General features: G+C 39.6%; 2 protein-coding genes across 3 annotated transcripts in view; one reads left to right on the forward strand and one right to left on the reverse strand.

The window, feature by feature from the left end:
- Dlat (dihydrolipoamide S-acetyltransferase) overlaps positions 1 to 12,409 on the forward strand; it is a 28,130-nt gene extending 15,721 nt beyond the window's left edge. The window contains exons 11-14 of the mRNA XM_005378107.2: positions 5,030 to 5,145; positions 8,853 to 9,015; positions 9,378 to 9,514; positions 10,299 to 12,409. Of these exons, the coding sequence (XP_005378164.1) occupies positions 5,030 to 5,145; positions 8,853 to 9,015; positions 9,378 to 9,514; positions 10,299 to 10,428 (546 nt within the window). The 3' untranslated portion in view covers positions 10,429 to 12,409. The remainder of the gene's footprint in view (positions 1 to 5,029; positions 5,146 to 8,852; positions 9,016 to 9,377; positions 9,515 to 10,298) is intronic.
- Positions 12,410 to 14,308: 1,899 nt separating this feature from the next.
- Pih1d2 (PIH1 domain containing 2) overlaps positions 14,309 to 20,693 on the reverse strand; it is a 7,379-nt gene continuing 994 nt past the window's right edge. Inside the window, exons 2-6 of one of the 2 annotated variants that reach the window (XM_005378104.2) lie at positions 20,115 to 20,319; positions 19,414 to 19,537; positions 18,459 to 18,704; positions 17,497 to 17,762; positions 14,309 to 14,648 (exon numbers count right to left, since the gene is read on the reverse strand). In XM_005378104.2, coding sequence (XP_005378161.1) covers positions 14,514 to 14,648; positions 17,497 to 17,762; positions 18,459 to 18,704; positions 19,414 to 19,537; positions 20,115 to 20,291 — 948 coding nt within the window. In that variant the 5' untranslated portion in view covers positions 20,292 to 20,319 and the 3' untranslated portion in view covers positions 14,309 to 14,513. The other variant, XM_013511039.1, reaches the window with a different exon arrangement.

The raw sequence follows: 20,693 nt of genomic DNA on the forward strand, positions 1-20,693 counted from the left end.
AATTTTTATTTTGAGACAGGGTCTCTTTCAATCACTAACTTGCCTGGCCTGGCCTTGAACTTGTAATCTTCCTGCCTCAGCCTCCCAGAGTGCTGGGATTCCAGGCATGTGCTACCACGCCCAGGTCAACATTTATATTTTCGCCTGTGTATTTTGTAATAGTATGCCAGTTAGTGATAGAAAATGAATGCCATCTTCTTTTTGAGACAGGGTCTTGCTATATAATACAGGCTGGCTTTGAACTCACTGTGTAGCCCAGGTAGGCCGTGAACCTGAAGTGATCCTCCTCCCTCAGCCTCCTTAGTGATTTTAGGCCTGCGCCACCATGCCAGGCTGTCATCTTAATTTTAACTTGCGGAGAATGTCCTAGAGATTTTTCATCTTCCAACTCTGACTAAAACCACTTAAAGTTGACTTTGCTACAAATAGATTTTAGTCTAGCAAAGTCACTGTGATGAGACACTTGAGCATCTCGACGGGTAAGAAACATTCCCTTGACTCTGTTTAAAGCATGACATTCCTACTTGGCAGACGGCACTTCTGGGAGCATAGAGAGTTTAGGGCCTCTCTCTGTTCACTGTGAGTTTATGATCTCGTTGAGGTAAACCACATGAAAAAGAAGGAATGCAATTACTATTAAAGGAACAATATTTGGGAATCAGTGAAGTGTTACAGAAGTTCAGAGAAGAGGGAGAGTGGTGAGAGTATTAGGAAACTCATAATGGTACAGGACACCCTGGGGAGGACCATGAAAAATGGAAAGTGTTCGCGTTGGCAGAGAGGTTGAAGAAACTTCATTCTAACAGGGATCATCAGGGTAAAGTGCTTTTAAAAATGAAGAGCTGGGTGCACATGACTGAGTCCCAGACGCTTGGCGCCTGAGGAGGAGAATTGGGGGTTCAAGGCCAGTTTGGGCAATTTAAAGAGGCTTTGGCCCAAAATAGAAATAAAAAGCCGGGAGGTAGCTCACAGTGCTTGCCTAGTATGTGTAGGCCTCTGGGTTCAGTCCCCAGCAACAGTAAAAAAAAAAGGAAACGAAATACAGCTTATGTCAGATGAGCGATTACCCCTTCCTAGAGCAGACACACAGAAAGTCACTGTAAGAAGACCTTAATTTACAAAGGGGAATTAGGATTTGATGAATTGGACACTAAGCAACTGTTATGTTTTTGAGCAATGAAGTAACATGAAACAGCAGTATTGTAAGAAGGGCTAGCCGGGCCTGGTGATGCACACCTGTTACCCCACATTCAGGAGGCTGAGGCCGGAGGATCACTATGAGTTTGAGGTCAGTCTGGGCTGCACAGTGAGTTCAAGGCCAGGCTGAACTACATAGTGAGACCCTGTCTCAAAAAATAAAACAACAAAAAGGAGTGGGTGGCACACAGTGCCTTTCACAGGGGAGTCATAACCTCTCCGACCTCTTCTCCTGCATTTTCCCCTTTGCTCTGTCCACTGGTATTGGTATCTGCCCTGGTATTGCTGGACTCCTGCATAGGCTCTTTTTTTTAAAAAATGATTTATTGGTAGATTTTAGACAAACATAGTGGTCACATTTATCATAGAGAATTTGTAGCTGTACATGATACAACTTTTTCCCCATTCCCCTATCCTCCTTTCAGCCCCTCCTTCCCTCCCCATTTATAAAAGCTGTTTCCATGTTTTCCTTTTTTCATTTTTTTTACTTTTCCCTTCTTTCCTTTCCCGCTCCCCTTTTCCTTCTTCCCCTCTCTATTTGAGCATTTTCCTCCTATTTCACAGTACCTGTTACATATTTTGGTTCTTATTTACACTTCTGGTTTCTCACACCAGAGAGACAGTGCTGTATTCGCACATGTGTGTACAATTTATTTCACTGGAGTAGGGACTCGAGGTGCATCCATTTTTCTAGAAATGTCTCGAGCATATCCTTCTTTATGGTAGAGTAGTACTCCATTGTATAAAAAGCCACATCTTCTTTATCCATTCACCAGTTGATGGGCATTTGGGTTGTTTCCAAGACTTGGTTATTACAAACTGTGCTGCTGTAAACATAGGCGTGCGTATATCACTGTTGTATGATGTTTTTAATTCTTCTAGGAAGATACGTAGGAGGGGAATAGCTGGGTCAAATGGAACCTCTAGTCCTAGTTTTTTGAGAAATCTCCACACTGATTTCCACAGTGGTTGTACCAGTCTACACTCGCACCAAAAGGAGAAGGCCTCCTTTTTCACCACGTCCCCGCCAGCATCTGTTTTTTGATTTTTGGATAGTAGCCACTCTTTCTGGGGCGAGAGGGAATCTCAGTGTTGTTTAATTTGCATCTCTCGAATGACCAGTGATGAACATTTTTTCACATTTATTTGCTGTTTGGCCTACGTAGGCTCTTTGCACTGGATGTTCTCCCTGCTCGAAGCCTCGGTATCCATGTGGCTTTCTCTGTTACCTCCTTACGGGTTTAACTGTCACCTTCTGTGGTCTCCAACATTCTAGAATTGCACCTTGCACCCTTTCCTTCGTTTTCCTTCTCAGTTATTCTCCTTAGCACTTAACATTGTCCATGTTTTCCTTATTAGTTAGCCTTTTAGAGTATAAGCTCTGTGAAAACAGAATTTTCCTCCATTTTTTCACTCTTTCATGTCTAGCTTTAGCTTTATACACCCGGATGGGAGCCGGCTCTCAAAGTGTACAATACATGACTGAATTCATGAATGAAGCAGCAGCAGATCTTTGTAAATAAACTGTAGGGGTTAAAGATAATGGCATACTTTTACTGTCAAAATATTCAAGCTCTTTCCTCATAAATTTAGTTGGAACTTTGGCAAGTACATTCAATTATGTTGAATAACTTCATTGAGATATAATTTATACCATTACGATGCCATACTATTCACTCATTTAAAATATACAATTCAGTGGCTTTTGGTATATTCACCAAGTTGTGTAAATAACTATCACCAGAAAAACTTAGAACATTCGCATCACCCCGAAAAGAAATCTGACACTCCTTAACCATAGTCCCACCAACTCTCCCATCTTCCCTAGTCCTGAGAAACTGTTAACTTACTTTTTGTTTCTGTAGATTCACCTACTATAAATACCTTCTGTCATATAAATTGTGTTTTTTTTTCTGAATGCCTTCTGTCCTTTAACATGTTTTCAAGGTTCATCTGTGCTGCAGCATGTATTTCCCCCCCTTTTTTTTTAGTTACTGAGGTATTCCATTGTATGGGTGTATCATGTTTTGTTTAGCTGTTCATCAGCTGGTGGACATTTGAGTTTCCGCTTCTTATCTGTTAGGAGTAATGCTGCTGTAAAATTTTTATATACAAACTTTTATGGGGACGTAAGTTTTTACTTCCTTTGGTTATATACCTAGGAATTGCTGGATCATACGGTAATTCCCTGTCTACCTGTTTTTGTTTGTGCTGTTTCCTTTTGTAGTACTAGGACAAATCCAGGGCCTTTTGCATGCCTTTATCACTGAGCTACACTCCCAGCTTGTGTTTTCATTTTTTGACTGTTTTTTGCTGTGGGCTTGCCATTTTACATCTACACCAACAGTGTGTGAGAGATCTGATTTCATCACATTCTCAGCAGTGTTTGCATTGTTTGTCTTGACTGTAGCCATCCTGTTGAATTTGAAATATTATCTCATTATGGTTTTTGTTTGCATTGCTCTGATGATTAATGACATTGAACATCTTCTCATGGGCTTATTGGCATTCTTGTATCTTCATGGGAATGTGTGTTCAGATCCTTTATTTTTAAATTGTACTATCTTTATTATCTGTAGCTAAGATATCTTTATAGGCTGTACAGATCCCTTATTAGAGACTGATGATTTGCATAAATGTTCTTATTGTATAGATTGTCTTTGCTTTGTAGATGGTGTCCTTTGACACATAAAAGTTTTAATATTGTGTCCAGTGTATATGTTTTATCCTTTATGCTTTTGGCAGTATATCTAAAACACATTGCCTAATCTAACATACACCTGTGTTTCCTTGTAAACATTTTATAATTTTAATCTTTTTTTTTTTGGTATTTTTGAGAAAGGGTCTCACTGTGTAGTTCAGGTTGGTGTTGAGCTCACCATGTAGCCCAGGCTGGCCTCAAGCTTGCAGCAATCCTCCTGCCTCAGCCTCCCAAATGCTGGGATTGCAGACGTATGCCACCAGGCCCAGCTACCTCTAGTTTGATGTTGAACAGAAGCGGTGAGAGCGAAGCTCCTGATCTTCTTGATCATAGCAGGGCTAACTGTTTGCGGCAGAATATCACTGTGTGGTCCAGGCTGGCCAGAATTAACAATGAGGACAGAGTTAACCAATGAGGTCATTTATGTCTAGTCTTTTCTTTGTGGTAGTTTAAAATTGATCTTTTACCAGTTTTAAGTTTATTCAGCGTTTATATTTTTGTAGGTTCAGTTTTAGTTTGTATATTCCTAGGGATTTGTTCATTTAATGTGGGCTAGCTAATTTGTTGGCATATGGTTATTCACACTATTTTAGACATAAAATTCTTATATAAGGTAGATAGTCTGTCCCCTACTTTACTCCTGATTGTAGGAATTTGAATCTTCTCTCTCTTTCTTGATCAAACATTTGCCCTTGTGATTGTCATTTGTTGATCTTTTAAAAGAACCAACTTGTAGATTGGTTGAGATGGAAGAAAACAAGGATAAACCACTTGTGGGATGTAGCTAAAACAGTGTTAAGGTGAAAAAAATCAGGGTTTGGTTTCATTTCACCTTTTCCACTTTAGGTCATTTGTACATCGTTATCCATCTGTCCCATTCTCAAGATTATGTATATAGTTTTAGGCTTCAGAGAGAAAATGTAAGATTGATTGGTTTCTTATTTTCTTCAGTACTGAGGATTGAACATGGGGCCTTCCCACTGAGCTGCCCCTACCCCTTTCATTTATTTATTTATTTATTTATTTATGGAGAAAGTGTCACACCAAGTTGCTGGGTTGCTCAGGTTGGGCTAGAACTAGGGATCCTCCTGCCTCAGTACTCCAGACTACCATGATTTCTTGTCTTTACAGATATTAGAAGGAAAAAGCAAAATTTCTGTCAATGACTTCATCATAAAAGCTTCAGCTCTGGCATGTTTAAAAGTTCCTGAAGCAAATTCTTCTTGGATGGACACAGTTATAAGACAGTAAGTATAGTATAAATTAAGTAAGTATAAATGGGGAAGGTATCTGTCAATCAGTGTTATGTTGTCTATTGTATAACTACTAATTAGAGATTCTCTGAGTTCAGTAAGGGAAGATCAGTATACAGATAGGTCTAATTCAGCTCATGGTGACTCACAAAGCAAGAAATGGCTCTGTTTTTTTCACCAGTGATTTCAACCAATGTGAGTAATGGAAACATTGAAAACAGTGTTTGTTAATGTTCTGGTTGCCCGCATGGTATGGCACTCAGTGTGTTTCACATGATTTAATTTAATCCAATAGCCATTTTTTGAATCTGGTGTTTCACTGTCATTTTCTAGGTCAAGAAACTGATGTTTAGTGAGTTAAGTAATTTCCCCTGAGTTAATAAGTGTCAGAACTATCACTGGAATTAAGAATCTGACTCCTACAGGGTGTGATGGTACATGCCAGTAATCCCAGCACCACGGGAGCCTGAGGCAGGAGGATTCTTGCGAGTTTGAGACCAGCCTGGGCTACAAAGTGAGCTCAAGACTAGTCTGAACTGCATAGCGAGATCCTGTCTCAAAAAGACAAAAAAAAAAAAAAAAAAGAAATCTGACTCCTAACCCTAGACTTTTTCTAGTAAGTAGATGCTTTGTGTAAAAAGAAAGAAAAAAAGCATTTTTCCACTAATGCCTATTGGCTGTGAAGATTAGTAGGTTTTCATTTTGGCAGATGTAACAAACAGACAAACAATAAAAAAAGCCAGGCGTGGTGGTGCATGCCTATAATCCCAGGACTCAGAAGGCTGAGGCAAGAGGATTGCAAGTTTGAGGCCAGCCTGGGCTACATAATCAGTTCATGGCCAGCCTGAATTGCATAGCGAGACCCTGTGTCCAAAGAAACAAAACAAGCACAAGCATTTTGGCAAATGTGTACATATATGTAATGTATGTATAAATTTTTACCTTCCCCCAAATTTTATATTTTGGGGGGGATTTTAATGCATTCAAAATATTTTGATCATGGGGCTGGGGATTTAGCTCAGTGGCACAGCGCCTGCCTGGCAAGCGCAAGGTCGTGAGTTCGATTCCCAGTAGCGGAAGAAAAACAAAATACTTTGATCATGTTCATCCCCCCTGTTGCCTGCTATTATGCCTCCCTCCCCTTACACCTTTTCTCTAGTCCTTCTCTATGTTCATGTCACCCTCCCTCTTCCTCGTTAGTGAGAGCTGGTTCCATTTGTCTCTCTGAGTCTGACTCGTTTCATTCAGCATGTTTCCAGATCTGTCCACTTTCCTTCAGGTGACAAAATTTTGTTCCTTGTGACTGAATGATGCTCTCTTGTGTGTATATAGCACACTTTCACTCTTTGAGGCCCCTCTGTGAGGATTCCATCGTGGCTCACTGATTCCCACTCCCACCAGCCGGGCAGGTCAGCATCTGCCTCTTACTATGTATTTCACTTTCATTCACTTACTAATCTATTTTTGCATGTTTATTTCTTTTGGTGATACTGGGGATTGAACCCAGGCCTTCCATGGAGTTAACATCTCCAGTCAGTTGGTCAGGCAGTTATTTATTTATTTAAATTTCCAGAAAAGATCCTCATGAGTCGGGGAGTTGCCCGGGCTGAGCTTGAGCATGCATTCTCCTGCCTCATTTTCCCGGGTGCCGGGAGACAGGCGTGCTGGGAGCACAGGCCTGCACCACCGCGCTTGGCTGTTCCTACTTCTATTGAGAAGTGTCTGTTCAGTTCATTTGTGCTTTTGTTCACTGGGCTATCTGACTGTTGTAGTGTTAAGCTTTTTGAGTTCTTTAGGTGTTTTAGACATTTTTCCTGCCTCAGCAAAGTAGCTGGCAGAGATTGTCTCACATCTGTGGGGCTGTCTCTTCACCCTAGTGGCTGGGCTGTTCGCCTTGCTGTACAGAAACTTTAATTGGATTGTAGTCCCGTTTGTTGATTTTGTTGTTGTTTTCTGGGTTGGTGAGGTCCTAGTCAGGGAGTTTTTGCCTGTGCCTCGGGTTTCAAGTGTGTGGCTCTTCGTCAGAGTCTCTGTGTTGAATATGTCCCTCATTGCTGCATTTGTATCCTCTGTGAAATCATTAATTATTTTAAAAAATCAGTCTTTTGGGTTCTTTGGCATTTCATCCCCTTCAGTATCTTTGCAGATGATGATGAAAGGTGGACATTTTGAGGGGTCACATTGTCTCAGTTTTTCATGCTTCTTGTGTTTCTATATTGAAATGTCTGCCTGGCGTGGTGGTGCATGTCTGTAATCCCAGCAAGTGTGGGCTGAGGCAGGGACATTGCTGTGAGTTCAAGGCCAGTCTGAACTACAGTAGTGAGACCTTACCTTAAAAAACAAACAAAAAACCCAGAATACACACACACACACACACACACACACACACACACACACACACACACTCCACTCACTCAGGAGGCCGAGGCAGGAGGACCACTGCAAGTTTGAGGCTAGCCTGTTACATAGTGAGTTTAAGGCCAGCCTGAACTATATAGTGAGAGCCTGTCTCAAAAAAAAAAAAAAAAAAAAAGGTAGGTTTTGTTAGTGTCCAACCTTCTTGATCCCTAGCACCACTCAGAGAGGAGAAAACAAACCACACTAATGTCAGTGACACAGACAAATGAGATATTGACATATCGTAAAAAGCAATGATTCACTACCATTAATAATAGAAAAGATATCAGCAATAATGAATAAAAAGGCTAAAAATTAGTAAAGTTAATAGTAATAATTAAAATGTAGGGGATGGAGCTGGGCGTAGTGGCGCATGCCTGTAATCCCAGCACTTGGGAGGCTGAGGCAGGAGGATCGTTGTGAGTTGGAGGCCAGCCTGGGCTACAAAGTGAGCTCAAGGCCAGCCTGACCTGCACAGCGAGACCTTGTCTCAAAGAGTCAAAAAAAAAAAAAAATGTAGGGGATGGGAAAGGGAAAAATGAGGAAGTAAAATTAAGAAATAAAGAATAGGAAGATGAGAGAAAATGAGATAAAAATCAAATTGAAGAATAAAAATCAGGTGCTAGGCATTGTGGTGCATGCCTGTAATCCCAGCACTTGGGAGGCTGACGCAGGAGGATCGTTGCGAGTTTGAGGCCAGCCTGGGCTACAAAGTGAGCTCAAGGCCAGCCTGAACTGCATCACCCTGTCTCAGAAAGACAAAAAAAAAAAAAGGCCAAGTCAAGGAGAAAACAAAGCAAAAGGTAAAAATTAGGAGGCAGATAACTAAACAGTAGCACAGACTGGTCCTAATTGGAGAGGGCTGGAGGTTGAATCAGGGCCTTTACACTGAGCTACATTCCCAGTACTTTCTAAATTTCTTGTTTTGAGACAGGATCTCACTAAGTCAGCTAAATTTTCCGGCTCAAATTTGTAATCCTCCTGTCTCAGCTTCCCATTGTGCTGAAATTGTAGATGTGCACTGTCTTACCTGGCTTCATGTCTGGTTCTGTTTTTCTTTTTGAGGTAAATACCCCTTCTTCCTTAACCTCCCATGTAGGTTTGTTTTTTGTTGTTCTTGTTTTTTTGTTGTAGTTTTCATTGTGTTTTTGTCAAGGACCTCATGCATGTTAGGCAAGTGCTCTACCGGGAAGCTACACCATAGCCTTAGGCTTTTGATAAATGTTGGCCCCTTGATCATTTAGTGGTTTTTGTTTACTTTTTAGAGGCACTGAGGATTGAACCCTTGTTTTCTTTCTACACAGAAATCATGTTGTTGATGTCAGCGTTGCCGTCAGTACTCCTGCAGGACTCATCACACCTATTGTGTTTAATGCACATATAAAGGGCCTGGAAACCATCGCTAATGATGTTGTTTCTTTAGCAACCAAAGCCAGGGAAGGTAAACTGCAACCACATGAGTTCCAGGTAATGTATTCGTTGTTGACTCTCAAGGATTATGTAATTTTTAAGGTGAACCTGATGCTTTCATTGCCTTTTCTGACACATACTTTTACTGACAGAAGGTCTTGAAAATAAAGAAAAATGAAGTCACATGTCAAACACTGAAAATAAGACATTTTCTAGCTTACTCTATGCACAACCCGCCACCACTGGCTTTTGTTCATATTATAATGGTTGTAATTTGCATTTCTGTATATTCTCTTCAGGCCTTCCAGAAAACAAAGTAGCAAGATTATCTTAAAGCCTTTTCACAGAATATTTGTAATCTTTTCTGATCTGTGTTGCAAGCAGCTAATGTGATCTATTTTAAATCCCTTTTTCTTTAGGGTGGAACTTTTACAATCTCCAATTTAGGAATGTTTGGAATTAAGAATTTCTCTGCTATTATTAACCCACCTCAAGCATGTATTTTAGCAATTGGTGCTTCAGAAGATAAGTTGGTTCCAGCAGATAATGAAAAAGGGTGAGTGTCAAAGTGGAAAGGAAGTTACAAGTTCGTTTTCATTACTTGGTACTTCTTTTTTGAGTTTCATTTTTACTGACAGTTATTTGAATAGTCTGTTGGCCCTTTAGTAGAATGAAAATATGGACTGAAATTCTATGGACTGAAATTCCTTGGGGCACCATTTATTAAATGTATTTAATCATGTTTGCAATTAGATCATTTTGAATAGATTTACTCTAGGTGAGAAGTGAGCGAACTTCTTAAAGAGTCAGATAGTAAAAACTTGAGGCTTTCTGGGCCGTGTAGACTGTGTACGAATTCCTTGCTGTTCATTATAAAAGCAGGTATAAACAATACCTAAAATAATTTTTAAAAAAAATGAATTCCAGAGGATAGGATTTGGGTGTGGTGTGGTGGCACATACCTGTAATCCCTGCACTCAGGAGGCTGAGGCAGGAGGATTGCTGTGAGTTTGAGGCTAGCCTGGGCTACAAAGTGAGCTCAAGGCCAGCCTGAACTGCATAGCGAGACCCTGTCTCAAAAAGACACACACCAAAAAAAAAAAAGAGAATAGGATTTGGCATATATGGTGTAGTTTGCCTACCCTTGTTCCCAGGTATATGGTCTTCTCCTTCACACTATTAATTAAGTTAATTAATTAACAATATGGAGGACATGAGTGGTAGGTGGAAAATAGTATTACCTGGGTAGGATTGAGGGCAGGAATCAGCACATGGGTGGATACTGGCTAAAATTCAGTGATTGCATCCCGAATACCTAATACTATTTTTACTTCTTCTAGATTTGATGTGGCCAGCATGATGTCTGTTACACTCAGCTGTGACCATCGAGTTGTGGATGGAGCAGTTGGAGCCCAGTGGCTTGCTGAGTTTAGAAAATACCTTGAAAAACCCATCACCATGTTGTTATAATTAACCCAGGAATTTTTAGACTCTTCCAGGTCACTTTGGTTCATTCTTATCAGGATATTTATATGTTATTAAATACATGGTTCTTTTAAAGTTCACCAGTTATTTTTAATATGGAGTCTTTCCAGATAAATTATTTATAATGGCATTGCTGAATTTTTAAATGCCAGTTATTCCCAGATACTGTTTATATTTAATGATTAAACACCAGATTTGAAGCTGTGTACTTCCAGTCAAGGGACATGTGCTAGCTTGGTGATAAATACTTCCATCAGGAGATACAGGACAGGCAGAATTGTGCTTCCCTGGTGACAAATACTAAAGTAACCTCGATGACACTTTGCAGTTCAAAATGTAATTGCCTAAAATTTCTTAGATGTGAAGGAAAGAGAAATTAGGAAAATTACTTTTCTTAGGGGAAGGGTTTTTGTATTAACCATGGTTTCAATTTTTCTGTTACACTGTTCTGCTTTGTTGTATGTGGGAAAGGTAGGGGACTTCAAGGAAAATAAGTGAAATTTTAAAAGTCAGAATTTTCGTAGACATCTTCAAACATTTATTTTTGTATCAGTCTTTAAAAGGAATGATTGCTTTCCCCTCTTAAGGTAAAGATACAAACCAATTTCTTGGTATACACGAGGATTTATGTGGATATTTATTTAAACGTTTTGAATGTGTAATTCAGAGAGGGGAATTTTATAGTTAACTTCAAGTAAAAGAGCATGCTTATACAATTTAACAGAATGTAAGAAGTTATGGAAGTAGAATTTTCCTGTAGGATAGGAAATTATACATGAACTTAGTTATCAGAATGTATTACTCAAATAACTGGAAAGCTCTATGAAATAAATACAGAATACATGTATATATGTAAAATAGGGTGACGTGAGTTGGATATGTGCCAAAGTCTGTCACCAAGTGTTGTAAAGAAAAGGGGATTATTTGTGAATGGGTTAGAATGCGGAACAGTGATGTCCTAGCAGTGCCTGTATTCCTAGCTGTTCAGGAGGCTGAGGCTGGAGAGTCACTAGCCCAGGAATTTGAGGCCAGCCAGGCAGTGTAGTGAGATGTCTTAACAATAAAATAAATGATGCCCAAAATGGTAATTTCAGAAAAGATAAATGTGGTTTTAGAAGTGTTTCTTTCCACCCCAACATCGTCTCATGTAAAATAAGATATCCCTAAGATCCTGCTGGAGCGAACAAAATTCATTAGGTGGCTACCTCATCAGCCCATATACTTAAAAAATATATATTTTTTTTTAAATTGTGTTTTGCCTTTTGGAGGGAAGGAGGACATGATATTTAGGATAATAAAAGTGAATTGGGAACATTACCACAATTCCAGACTTCGTGTTGAAATTGATGCATTTTAATAAATGTTTGGAATTATTTATGACTATTTTAAATAAACCTGACCAGTGTTTCCTTGTATGTGTAACATGTGGAACTGTCACCCGAGATTTGCTTTGTTTCAGTGTTGAATTATTTCTGAATGTTCATTACTACTTGACACATAAGTGACACTCCATACCTTCTACAAGCATTCACTTTGCTATATTACTGTGAAAACAGTTCAGTACATTAATCTGACTTTTCAGTAATGAGTACTTTTGGTTGAAGTGAAGATTATGTAAAAGTGTAAGTTTATCACAAGGGACCATCATCAGTCTGGGCCAGATCCAGTCCCACCAGATGAAACTTCAAAAATAATTCATTCTTTGCTAATGTTTGTGGCTCTATTCGTTCCCTTAAAGGAAAAATAAAGTTACCATCTAGTAAAAATTGTTTGAATTAAAAATTTATCTCGGTTATAATCTAAATCTGGAGTCAGTATATTTATCTTGCCAGAAATGAAAGAAAGTTAGAAGTAGTATTTTTGTTTAAATAAGATTATTTAAAAGTTAAACTTTCTGTTTTCAATATGTTTGGTCTAATTTTTGATTTGCTGGGAATTTCTTTCACATTAAATGATTAAGATCCAGTGTCAGCTGTCTGCTTATTAAGCTTTCAATACGTATAAAATGAATTTTACGGAACCGGTAAAGTAAGGATTGAATTTAGGAGGGTATAATCCAACAGTCTGAAGTAAAGGAGTGAATGAAGCATGGCGTTCACACCAAAATGGAAAGTGTGGGAGGTCTGGCTTTATTAGAGGAACTCGATTCTGAGGTGTGTGAGTAGGAAGTTATGCTGCCCCATGGCAGTGTCCAGAAGGTCATCATGTAGAGATGACAGGAATATGTTGCCTATCATCACCTGTAATGCATGACTGCTGGAACACACAGGGAAGTTAGTCACTACTGATAAGTGATCTAAAACTAAGTCGTTTGTCTGTTGTGTCTTTTTGAGACAGGGTTTCACTATGCAGTTCAGGCTGGTCTTGAACTCACTTGGTAGCCCAGGCTGGCGTGAACCTGAAGCAGTCCTCCTGCCTCAGCCTTCCCAGTGCTGGGATTACAGACATGTACCACCACGCCTGGCTTTAAAACTAAGTTTATAGAAAAAAAAAAGTAGTCTCTGAATTTCTAATTTTGAGGGGAAAAATTTTAGTCGAAATTTAAAGAAGTCCACATTTTCTTATTTTTTTGAGACAGGGTCTTCTTCTATGTAGTGCAGGCTGGCCTTGAACTCATGGCCATCCTGCCTTAGCCCTCCCGAGGGCTGGGATTACAGATGTGTGCCACCATGCCTGTCTGACTTAAAGTGTTTGGAAGGATGAAAGTTTAGTAACTTTGTTAACGATTTTAGGTCATCATGCCATTCCAGAAAGTTTTCAGGAGATAAATGATCAAATCCATGTCAAATTTAAGAAAAGTGTACATGCTTTTAAATGTCACATACAAGGGGCTGGGGATTTAGCTCAGCGGCAAAAAGCGCCTGCCTGGCAAGCGCAAGGTCGTGAGTTCGGTTCCCGGTACCGGAGAAAAACCAAAAAAAAAAAAAAAAAAAAAACAAAAACAAAATAAATGTCACATACAAAGTTATGTTTTAGGCCACAGTGTTCTGCCTTGTGTGGTAGCCACCCTCACGCTCTAGGGTGTACTTCTGTTACTTGGCCCAAACTCCTTCTGCAGAGCCTATTTCTTTTCCTACCTTTAATAAAACTTTGCTACAAAAAAGTTTTAAAATCTGTAAAGAATTTATAATCCTTCTGTTGAAGTATACACTAATAGTTAGAAGAAAGTTTTACCTAGAAAAATAATCAAAGGATGTTTCAAGTTGGATGTGCATATTGCTAAATCAGTATAAATGAGATGATACTTTTGTGTTTGACAACTTAGCAGAGATAAATGGAAGTTAGAAATTCTAGCACTTCATTTCTGCTGGAGAAAAGTATTTGTCCAAAGTCCACTTACAAATTAGAGATGGATTTATTTAGCTTGTGATGTGCAATAACAGTCAATAGCTGTTACATGTCATTGTGTCTCATCTGCAGACATGTCCATATCTGATAGGAAAAGGTCTGGCTGGGTACTCTGGACTCCTGGCAGAGCTGTTATTGACATATAGAGATACATTAAAGCATAGGTTTGTATATATTTGGCCTTAATCTGTATTGCTGGAGGAAACTTTCACTGTTACAGCCCATCCTGATAAAAACTTTTGCATGGTCTGAAATTTTTTTCCTGATGCAAAAATTTAGTAGACCTTTTTTTTTTTAGACAGGGTCTTGCTATGCAGTTCAGGCTGGCCTTGAGCTCACTTCGTAGCCCAGGCTGGCCTCAAACTCACAGCAATCCTCCCGCCTCAGCCTCCCCAGTGCTGGGATTACAGGCGTGCACCACTCTTCCAAGAGTTCCCCCATCTTCCCAGAAAAAAATCAGAACTTTGCCAAATGATATCCAAATTACTTAAAATCACTATAGATAGCACTGACACTGTTTTAGTAGTTTCTGACTGATGCCAAGTTTATTTGAGAAGGAAAAGTCAGTTAAAAAGTAAATATAACAGGAAGGGAAACTGTCACTCCATTAAAAAACTCTTAGAAACAAAGAATGTTAAGATAAAGTAAAACCTCTACCTGTAACAAGTACTATAATTCACATGACTGGTAGCACTCAAAACTCAAAATAGGACGCTCTTGTTTTATATCAATGGCATTGTGATGATTAATGCAGATTTCTCCTTGATAAACTTTGCTGTAGTCATTTCAGTATTAACAGATTCTGGAAGATTCAGATGCAGCCTGTACTTCTCAGACACCTCCAACAATAAGTCATCCTGAGAATACAGAAATTTTTAAGAGATGAAAGTATTTCTTGGTCAGTGTTCGTGCTCTTGGATCACTTAAGGGGAGGATACCATTTGTTGCTCTGTGGTTTGCAATGAGCATTAAAAGTACAGTTGTAAATTCCTGAAAATTTTAGATTGTGATTGTTGCTCATATAAGATGTTAACTGATACAGTACCAAAAGTAGTATGATGTCATTCCTGAATTACATGGTATTGTCCTCAGCGTAAACCAGCAAACGCCAAGGAAACTTAGAAAAGTGAATTTAGAAAACTGCCCAGTTGTCAAGCAGAACTGAAAGGAAATAGATGGAGCCCCCAAATTGTAAGCCTGAAAGGCTGAACCATGGAACTGTATTTTCTGTGGGTAAAGGGTAAAACTGAGAAATGATTCTTATTAGCAAAGTCTAGAGACTGTTAATATTAAATCACAGGTCTTTATGCCCTTCATGAAAACCTCTGAATGGATGAAGGTACACTTTAGTAAATTCTTAGGTTTGGCTAGAATGACAGTAATTAAGTCTAATGAAACAGGCAACTCTTGAGACACAAGCAAGCCAAAGTGAGCACAGCACTGACTAGAGTCACAGAAAAATAAGAATGACTTAAAATATTCCATGTGCAAGAAAATGCTAATTCTACTGTATTCACTACTGTCTGATGTGGCCAGAGCTGCTACTGGAAGAAGAAAATAACCTCTGAAAGAATGGAGCTGGAGGTTGTGAAAATAGACGAGGAAGGTAGGTAGTGAAGGACCCTTCAAATGAGCAAAAATATCCTCCACCTCCACACAAGGGGACCTCACAGGGCTTGCCTAGTGAGTTCAGAAGGCGTGTGCACCAGTAACCAGTGTTCCTCATGTTTTTCTCATTTCTCAAATGAGACTATTAATTACAGTTATCATCTGTCTCCATTCCGTACTATGGTGGATGGAGTTCAGCGGGTAGATAACTCGGCATGTCATTGGTCTGTAGTTAAGAGGAACAAACCACAGACCACATATGAATAACTAAATCCTGTATTTTGGAGCATTGGTACTGTGATTAGAGGTGTTTTCCTTGAAGAAAGAAGCAAGGACCGGTGACCACAAGGATACACGGGTAGACTGCAGGACTGTTCCCAACTGTTCTTTCTCTGTAAGGGAATTATACATCCATGCCAAGTGGCTTCCTGTGATGACCTGTGAAAAGAATATACTTCCAGTCCTATTGGATTATGATTTAGTCTTGGGAGATACTTTGGCCAACGGACCATACTGTGCGACATATGCCGTGCCTAAGCAGAAGTTTTAGACCCACTACATGGGCCGGCCATTTCTATTTTCCCTATGCTAGGAAAGTGACAGATGGGAACTGCTCCTTCACCTGGCTCTAAGAATGTGCCAGCAAGACTCACGGAGCTGATGTGTAACCTGAGCAAATTATTATAAGCCTTTGAAATTCTGGAGTCTGCTACTATTACAATATAATACAGTGAATGCTGACTGGTATGGAGTTACTGTACATCTGGCCCTTTGTATCTGAGGGTTCTGTATCAGTGGGTTCAACCTACCTTGGATTGAAAATCAGGCCTCTGGTAGTTGCACCCTACCGAACATGGAACAGACCTTTCCCCTTCTGATCGTTCCCTAAACAATACAGGAACGATTTGAGATAGTTTAGATTTTAATGTCCCCAGAGGCTGGTGTAAAGGCTTGCTCCCCAGGGAGGCAGCTGTCAGGAGGCTGTGGAACCTGTAGAGGTGGGGACCAGTAGGAAGTCTTTCGGTCGCTGGGCGCATGGCAAGCAGAGTGTAGGTCCCTGTCATTTCCTTCTCTCTCGCTTGTTTTTTGGCCGTAAGATGAGCAGTTTTGCTCAGCCATGGACTCCTGCCATGAAGTGCTGCCTCACCACAGACCTAAAATCACCAGGGCCAACTGCTCATGGACTGGAATCTCTGAAACCAGGGGCCAAATCAATCTTTTTTTAAAAGTTGGTTATTGTAGGTATTTTTCATAGCTACAGAAAACTAATAGCAACTATTTATTATTTACATTGTATTAGGTATTTTATTTTATTTTAGTTTTATTTTTGTGGTACCGGGAATCGAACTCATGACCTCACACTTGCCAGGCAGGCACTGTGTCACTGAGCTATATCCCCAGCCCTGTATTAGGTATTTTATTTATTTATTTGTTTTTGGTCTTTTTGAGATAGGGTCTTGCTATGTAGTTCAGACTGGCCTTGAGCTCACTTTGTAGCCCAGGCTGGTCTTGAACTCTCAGCGATTCTCCTGCCTCAGCCACCCGAGTGCTGGGATTACAGGCTTGCGCCACCACGCCCGGCCTGTATTAGGTATTTTAATCTACAGCTGATTTAACAGGTTCCTGCTGGGCTTGAACCCCCAGTGGCACATGCATGACCATCCTGCCTGATGGGACTGGCGCATGCTGCCCAGTGGAAGAGTCATGTATGTACACTGGTGTTTCAGAATAGTCCAGCTGCCATACATATGAATTATGGCCTTGCTGTGAATGTGTTAAAGTACATGGGAGGACATTATATACAAATTTTATACAACTGTGCCACTTTATTTATTTAGTCTTTTTGAGACAGGGTCTCACTATCCAGTTCAGGCTGGCCTTGAACTCACTTTGAAGCCCAGGCTGGCTTCCAACTCACAGTGATCCTCCTGCCTCAGCCTCCTGAGTGCTAGGATTACAGGTGTGCACCACCACACCCAGAACTATGCCACTTTATATACTGGACTTGTGCACCAGTGGATTTTAGTATCTGCAGGAGTTACTGAAAACAGTCCCTTATGGATACCAAGGGCCTATTATGTTACCTATTCAACTTACCTCAGAAACACTAAGGTCACAGAGAGAGACTTCGTTAATACCAGGTAAGTCAACTTTCAATTCAATTTTCAAAGGTTTTTCATGCTGATCCTTCAAAAATTTTAATTCATAGACTGGTATCTGCCTCTCCTCTTGGATTTCAGTACTAGAAATCTCTTCTATCAGACATCCTGCTTTGCTTAAAACTTGGTCTTTTGGCAGTAGCAGCTGAGGAAAGTGATCTGAACTGCTCACGGTGCTGCTGCTTAACTGTTCCAGGCTGTGCTCTTTAGGGAAAAAGGTGAGATAAAATCACAAGGTACTATCAGGCTGTGAGCTGTAAGACATGTTGTATTAGCTGAGACGGCAGAGTAAGCTGCAGTTAAATTAGTTGGGGAATATTAAGCCAAAGGAATCTTAAGGCTGGGGATGTCGTTCAGTGGTAGAATGCTCGCCTGGCATTTGAGGTTCTGAGTTAGATCCTTAGTTTTGCAATAAACTACAAAACTGGAATTTTAAGCCAAAAAAATTTGGCTGTCAATTTTTCACAAGTTAAAATCTTTATGAATATGCTAACATTTAAGGTTTTTTTTTTTTTTTTTTTTTTTTTTTTTTTTTTTGTGGTTTTTGTGGTTTTTCTCCGGTACCGGGAACCGAACTCACAACCTTGCGCTTGCCAGGCAGGCGCTTTTGCCACTGAGCTAAATCCCCAGCTCCCTATGCTAACATTTAAAAATAGCTAATCCGTAGGGACAGAATCTGAACTATGTAGTTCAGGTTAGCCTTGAATTCATTTGTTACCCAGGCTGGCCTCTAACTCAGCAATCCTCCTGTCTCAGCTTCCTGAGTGATGGGATTATAGACAATATTTTTCTAAAGTTTCTCAACTGTTAAAATCAAGACTTCCAGTTTGCTAAATGTACACAAATTGCAAAAGAAAATCTTAAATCCCTTTAATTTTTGATTTACATTCATCCACTTACCCTTTCTTACTTTCTGTCTTAGATCTGCGACATCAGTTTGGATTCCCATCAGATTTTGTCTCATTCTTTGAATGCTTCCTTTTATTTTACAATCAGTAATATGGTAAGAGTGTGAGAGAGTGAGTTGGAATTGCTCCTCAATGCATTTCACAGCCATCTTTATTAACTGATCTTTTCTCACTCGGTCCTTTTCTGTTGCTTGAAGAACCTCAGGGTTGCAGGCAACGTCAATTACTGTGTACTCCTCTGTGTAATTCAGAGGATAGGAAGCAAAGCTTGTTTCTCTAATGATGTTATCAGGTTATATATTAAACCATATTCCTGATATAGCTACAAAATACATTTTTGTGCAACCACAATGGTGCTGTATACACAAAATTCCACTTAAGGCACTGCTTAGCATTTTTATATGGATTAAAAGCACTCATAGAATTACAAAAAATTGAACGGTAGTTCCATAAAAGTACACTAATTTGTTGTAATTTTACTACCAAATAAAATATCTTACTTGAAATGCTTTCACCAAGTAAAATTTGGCCCATATTAATTCATATATATATATATATATTGTTGTTTTGTTGTTGTTGTAGTACTGGGGATTGAACCCAAGGCCTCACATTAAGTTATATCCCCATCTCTTTCTATTCTGAGACAGGGTTCTCACTATATATTCAGGCTGGCCTTGAGCTCACTACGTAGCCCTGGCTGGCCTCAAACTCCCCATAATCCCCCACTTCACCTTCCCTAGTGTTGCGATTAAAGGCATGGGCCACCATCCCATGCTGCCCTTTTAAATTTTGAGACAAGTTCTCCCTAAATTGCCCAGCCTAACCTCAAACTTGTGATCCTCCTGCCTCAGCCTCCCAAGTAGCTGGGATTATGGGCATGTGTTCCTGTACCTGGATCCCAATAAAAAATTCTAAAATGTGATTTCTTTCTTTTAATCCTTCTTTACCTGATGTCTCAGAGATGTCTTGTGGCCTGCCAACACTTAGAGGTACTGGATGCATGGCTGACTGGGGAGTGGGAATCCTTTTCCACTGACACAGGTTGATAAAAAGTATTTTTTCTTTTGGTTTCTGGAAAGTGAATAATTTTGATATCTCAATCGAGTTTTTTTTAAAAAATGTTAATATGTCTAAAATTAATTTATCACAGCATTGGAAGAGGGAGAGAAGTCATTCCATGTATTAAAACTGTTTGGTAAATTATACTTTTGTTACTTGACTTCTCTAAAGTTGTTGGCTATTTTCATTATGAACCCAGTGCTGCTCCTTCTAAAAGGAACTGGCAAGAGGGGGAATTGATCAGTTGTTCCTGGTGCCTTTGACCCTATTTCACCACTTCATTATCTCTCTAAGAAAATACACTTTTTATTTGAAAAATCTCCAACTTCATGAAGCGCTATTAAATCATCACATCATTTTTTCTTTTTCTTCTAGCAGAAAAATGGCTCATTTTGATATTTCCAAAATATATCAGATATGTACTTACCATTCTTTCTCCTGGAACATAATATTCCATACTGCTTTACTTTCTATTTAGACAGTTTCCATCAACTTTTCTTGTGTTAAAGTAGCAATAGCAGGAGTTCTCTGATTATTCCAGGATAAGTTCATTCAGAACCAACCCTCTCCTGCCACCAACTCTACATACCACAATCCTGGTCTGTAGACAGAGCTCTGGCTCTGGGCCAGCACAGAGTTGTTTCCCCTCTTGCAGCTCCTGTTCAATGAAGTTTTTATAGCGTTCGGGGTCACTTTCAGCCAGATCATCTAGGAGGTTCCAGAACTGAGTAATCTGGGTGAGCAGACCCTTTCGGGACGTCTCCATGACTAACGATGAAACAGGCCTCTGAAACCTGTGGAAAGACCCAATTTAAGGAAAACAGTATTTGTGCTAGCTGTATTGATTGATATCCTCTTAGAAAACGGAATGAATCAGAAATTGTGTTAGTGAGGTTATCAGCTATCTTTAACACTGTGTCTGAAAGACTGTGCATCAACATCCCGTTATAATTTCTTTTTTTTTTTTTTTTTTGTTTTTTTTTTTTTTTTTTTCCTCCCACAGGGGACAAAAAGTAATTGGTCTTTAAAGAATGAAATCAAAGATTTCTGTTTTAAATGACCCTTTCGGTTTTCATCCTTTTAAGCTCCTCCCTTTCTGTCTTAATACTAAATCTTCAGTTGCAGCACTGGTGTGTTTTTCTGAGGAAATGTACATAGTTCTCTAATC

Source organism: Chinchilla lanigera, unplaced genomic scaffold (assembly GCF_000276665.1).
Source record: "Chinchilla lanigera isolate Chin_1 unplaced genomic scaffold, ChiLan1.0 scaffold00011, whole genome shotgun sequence".
NCBI classification, from domain to species: domain Eukaryota; kingdom Metazoa; phylum Chordata; class Mammalia; order Rodentia; family Chinchillidae; genus Chinchilla; species Chinchilla lanigera.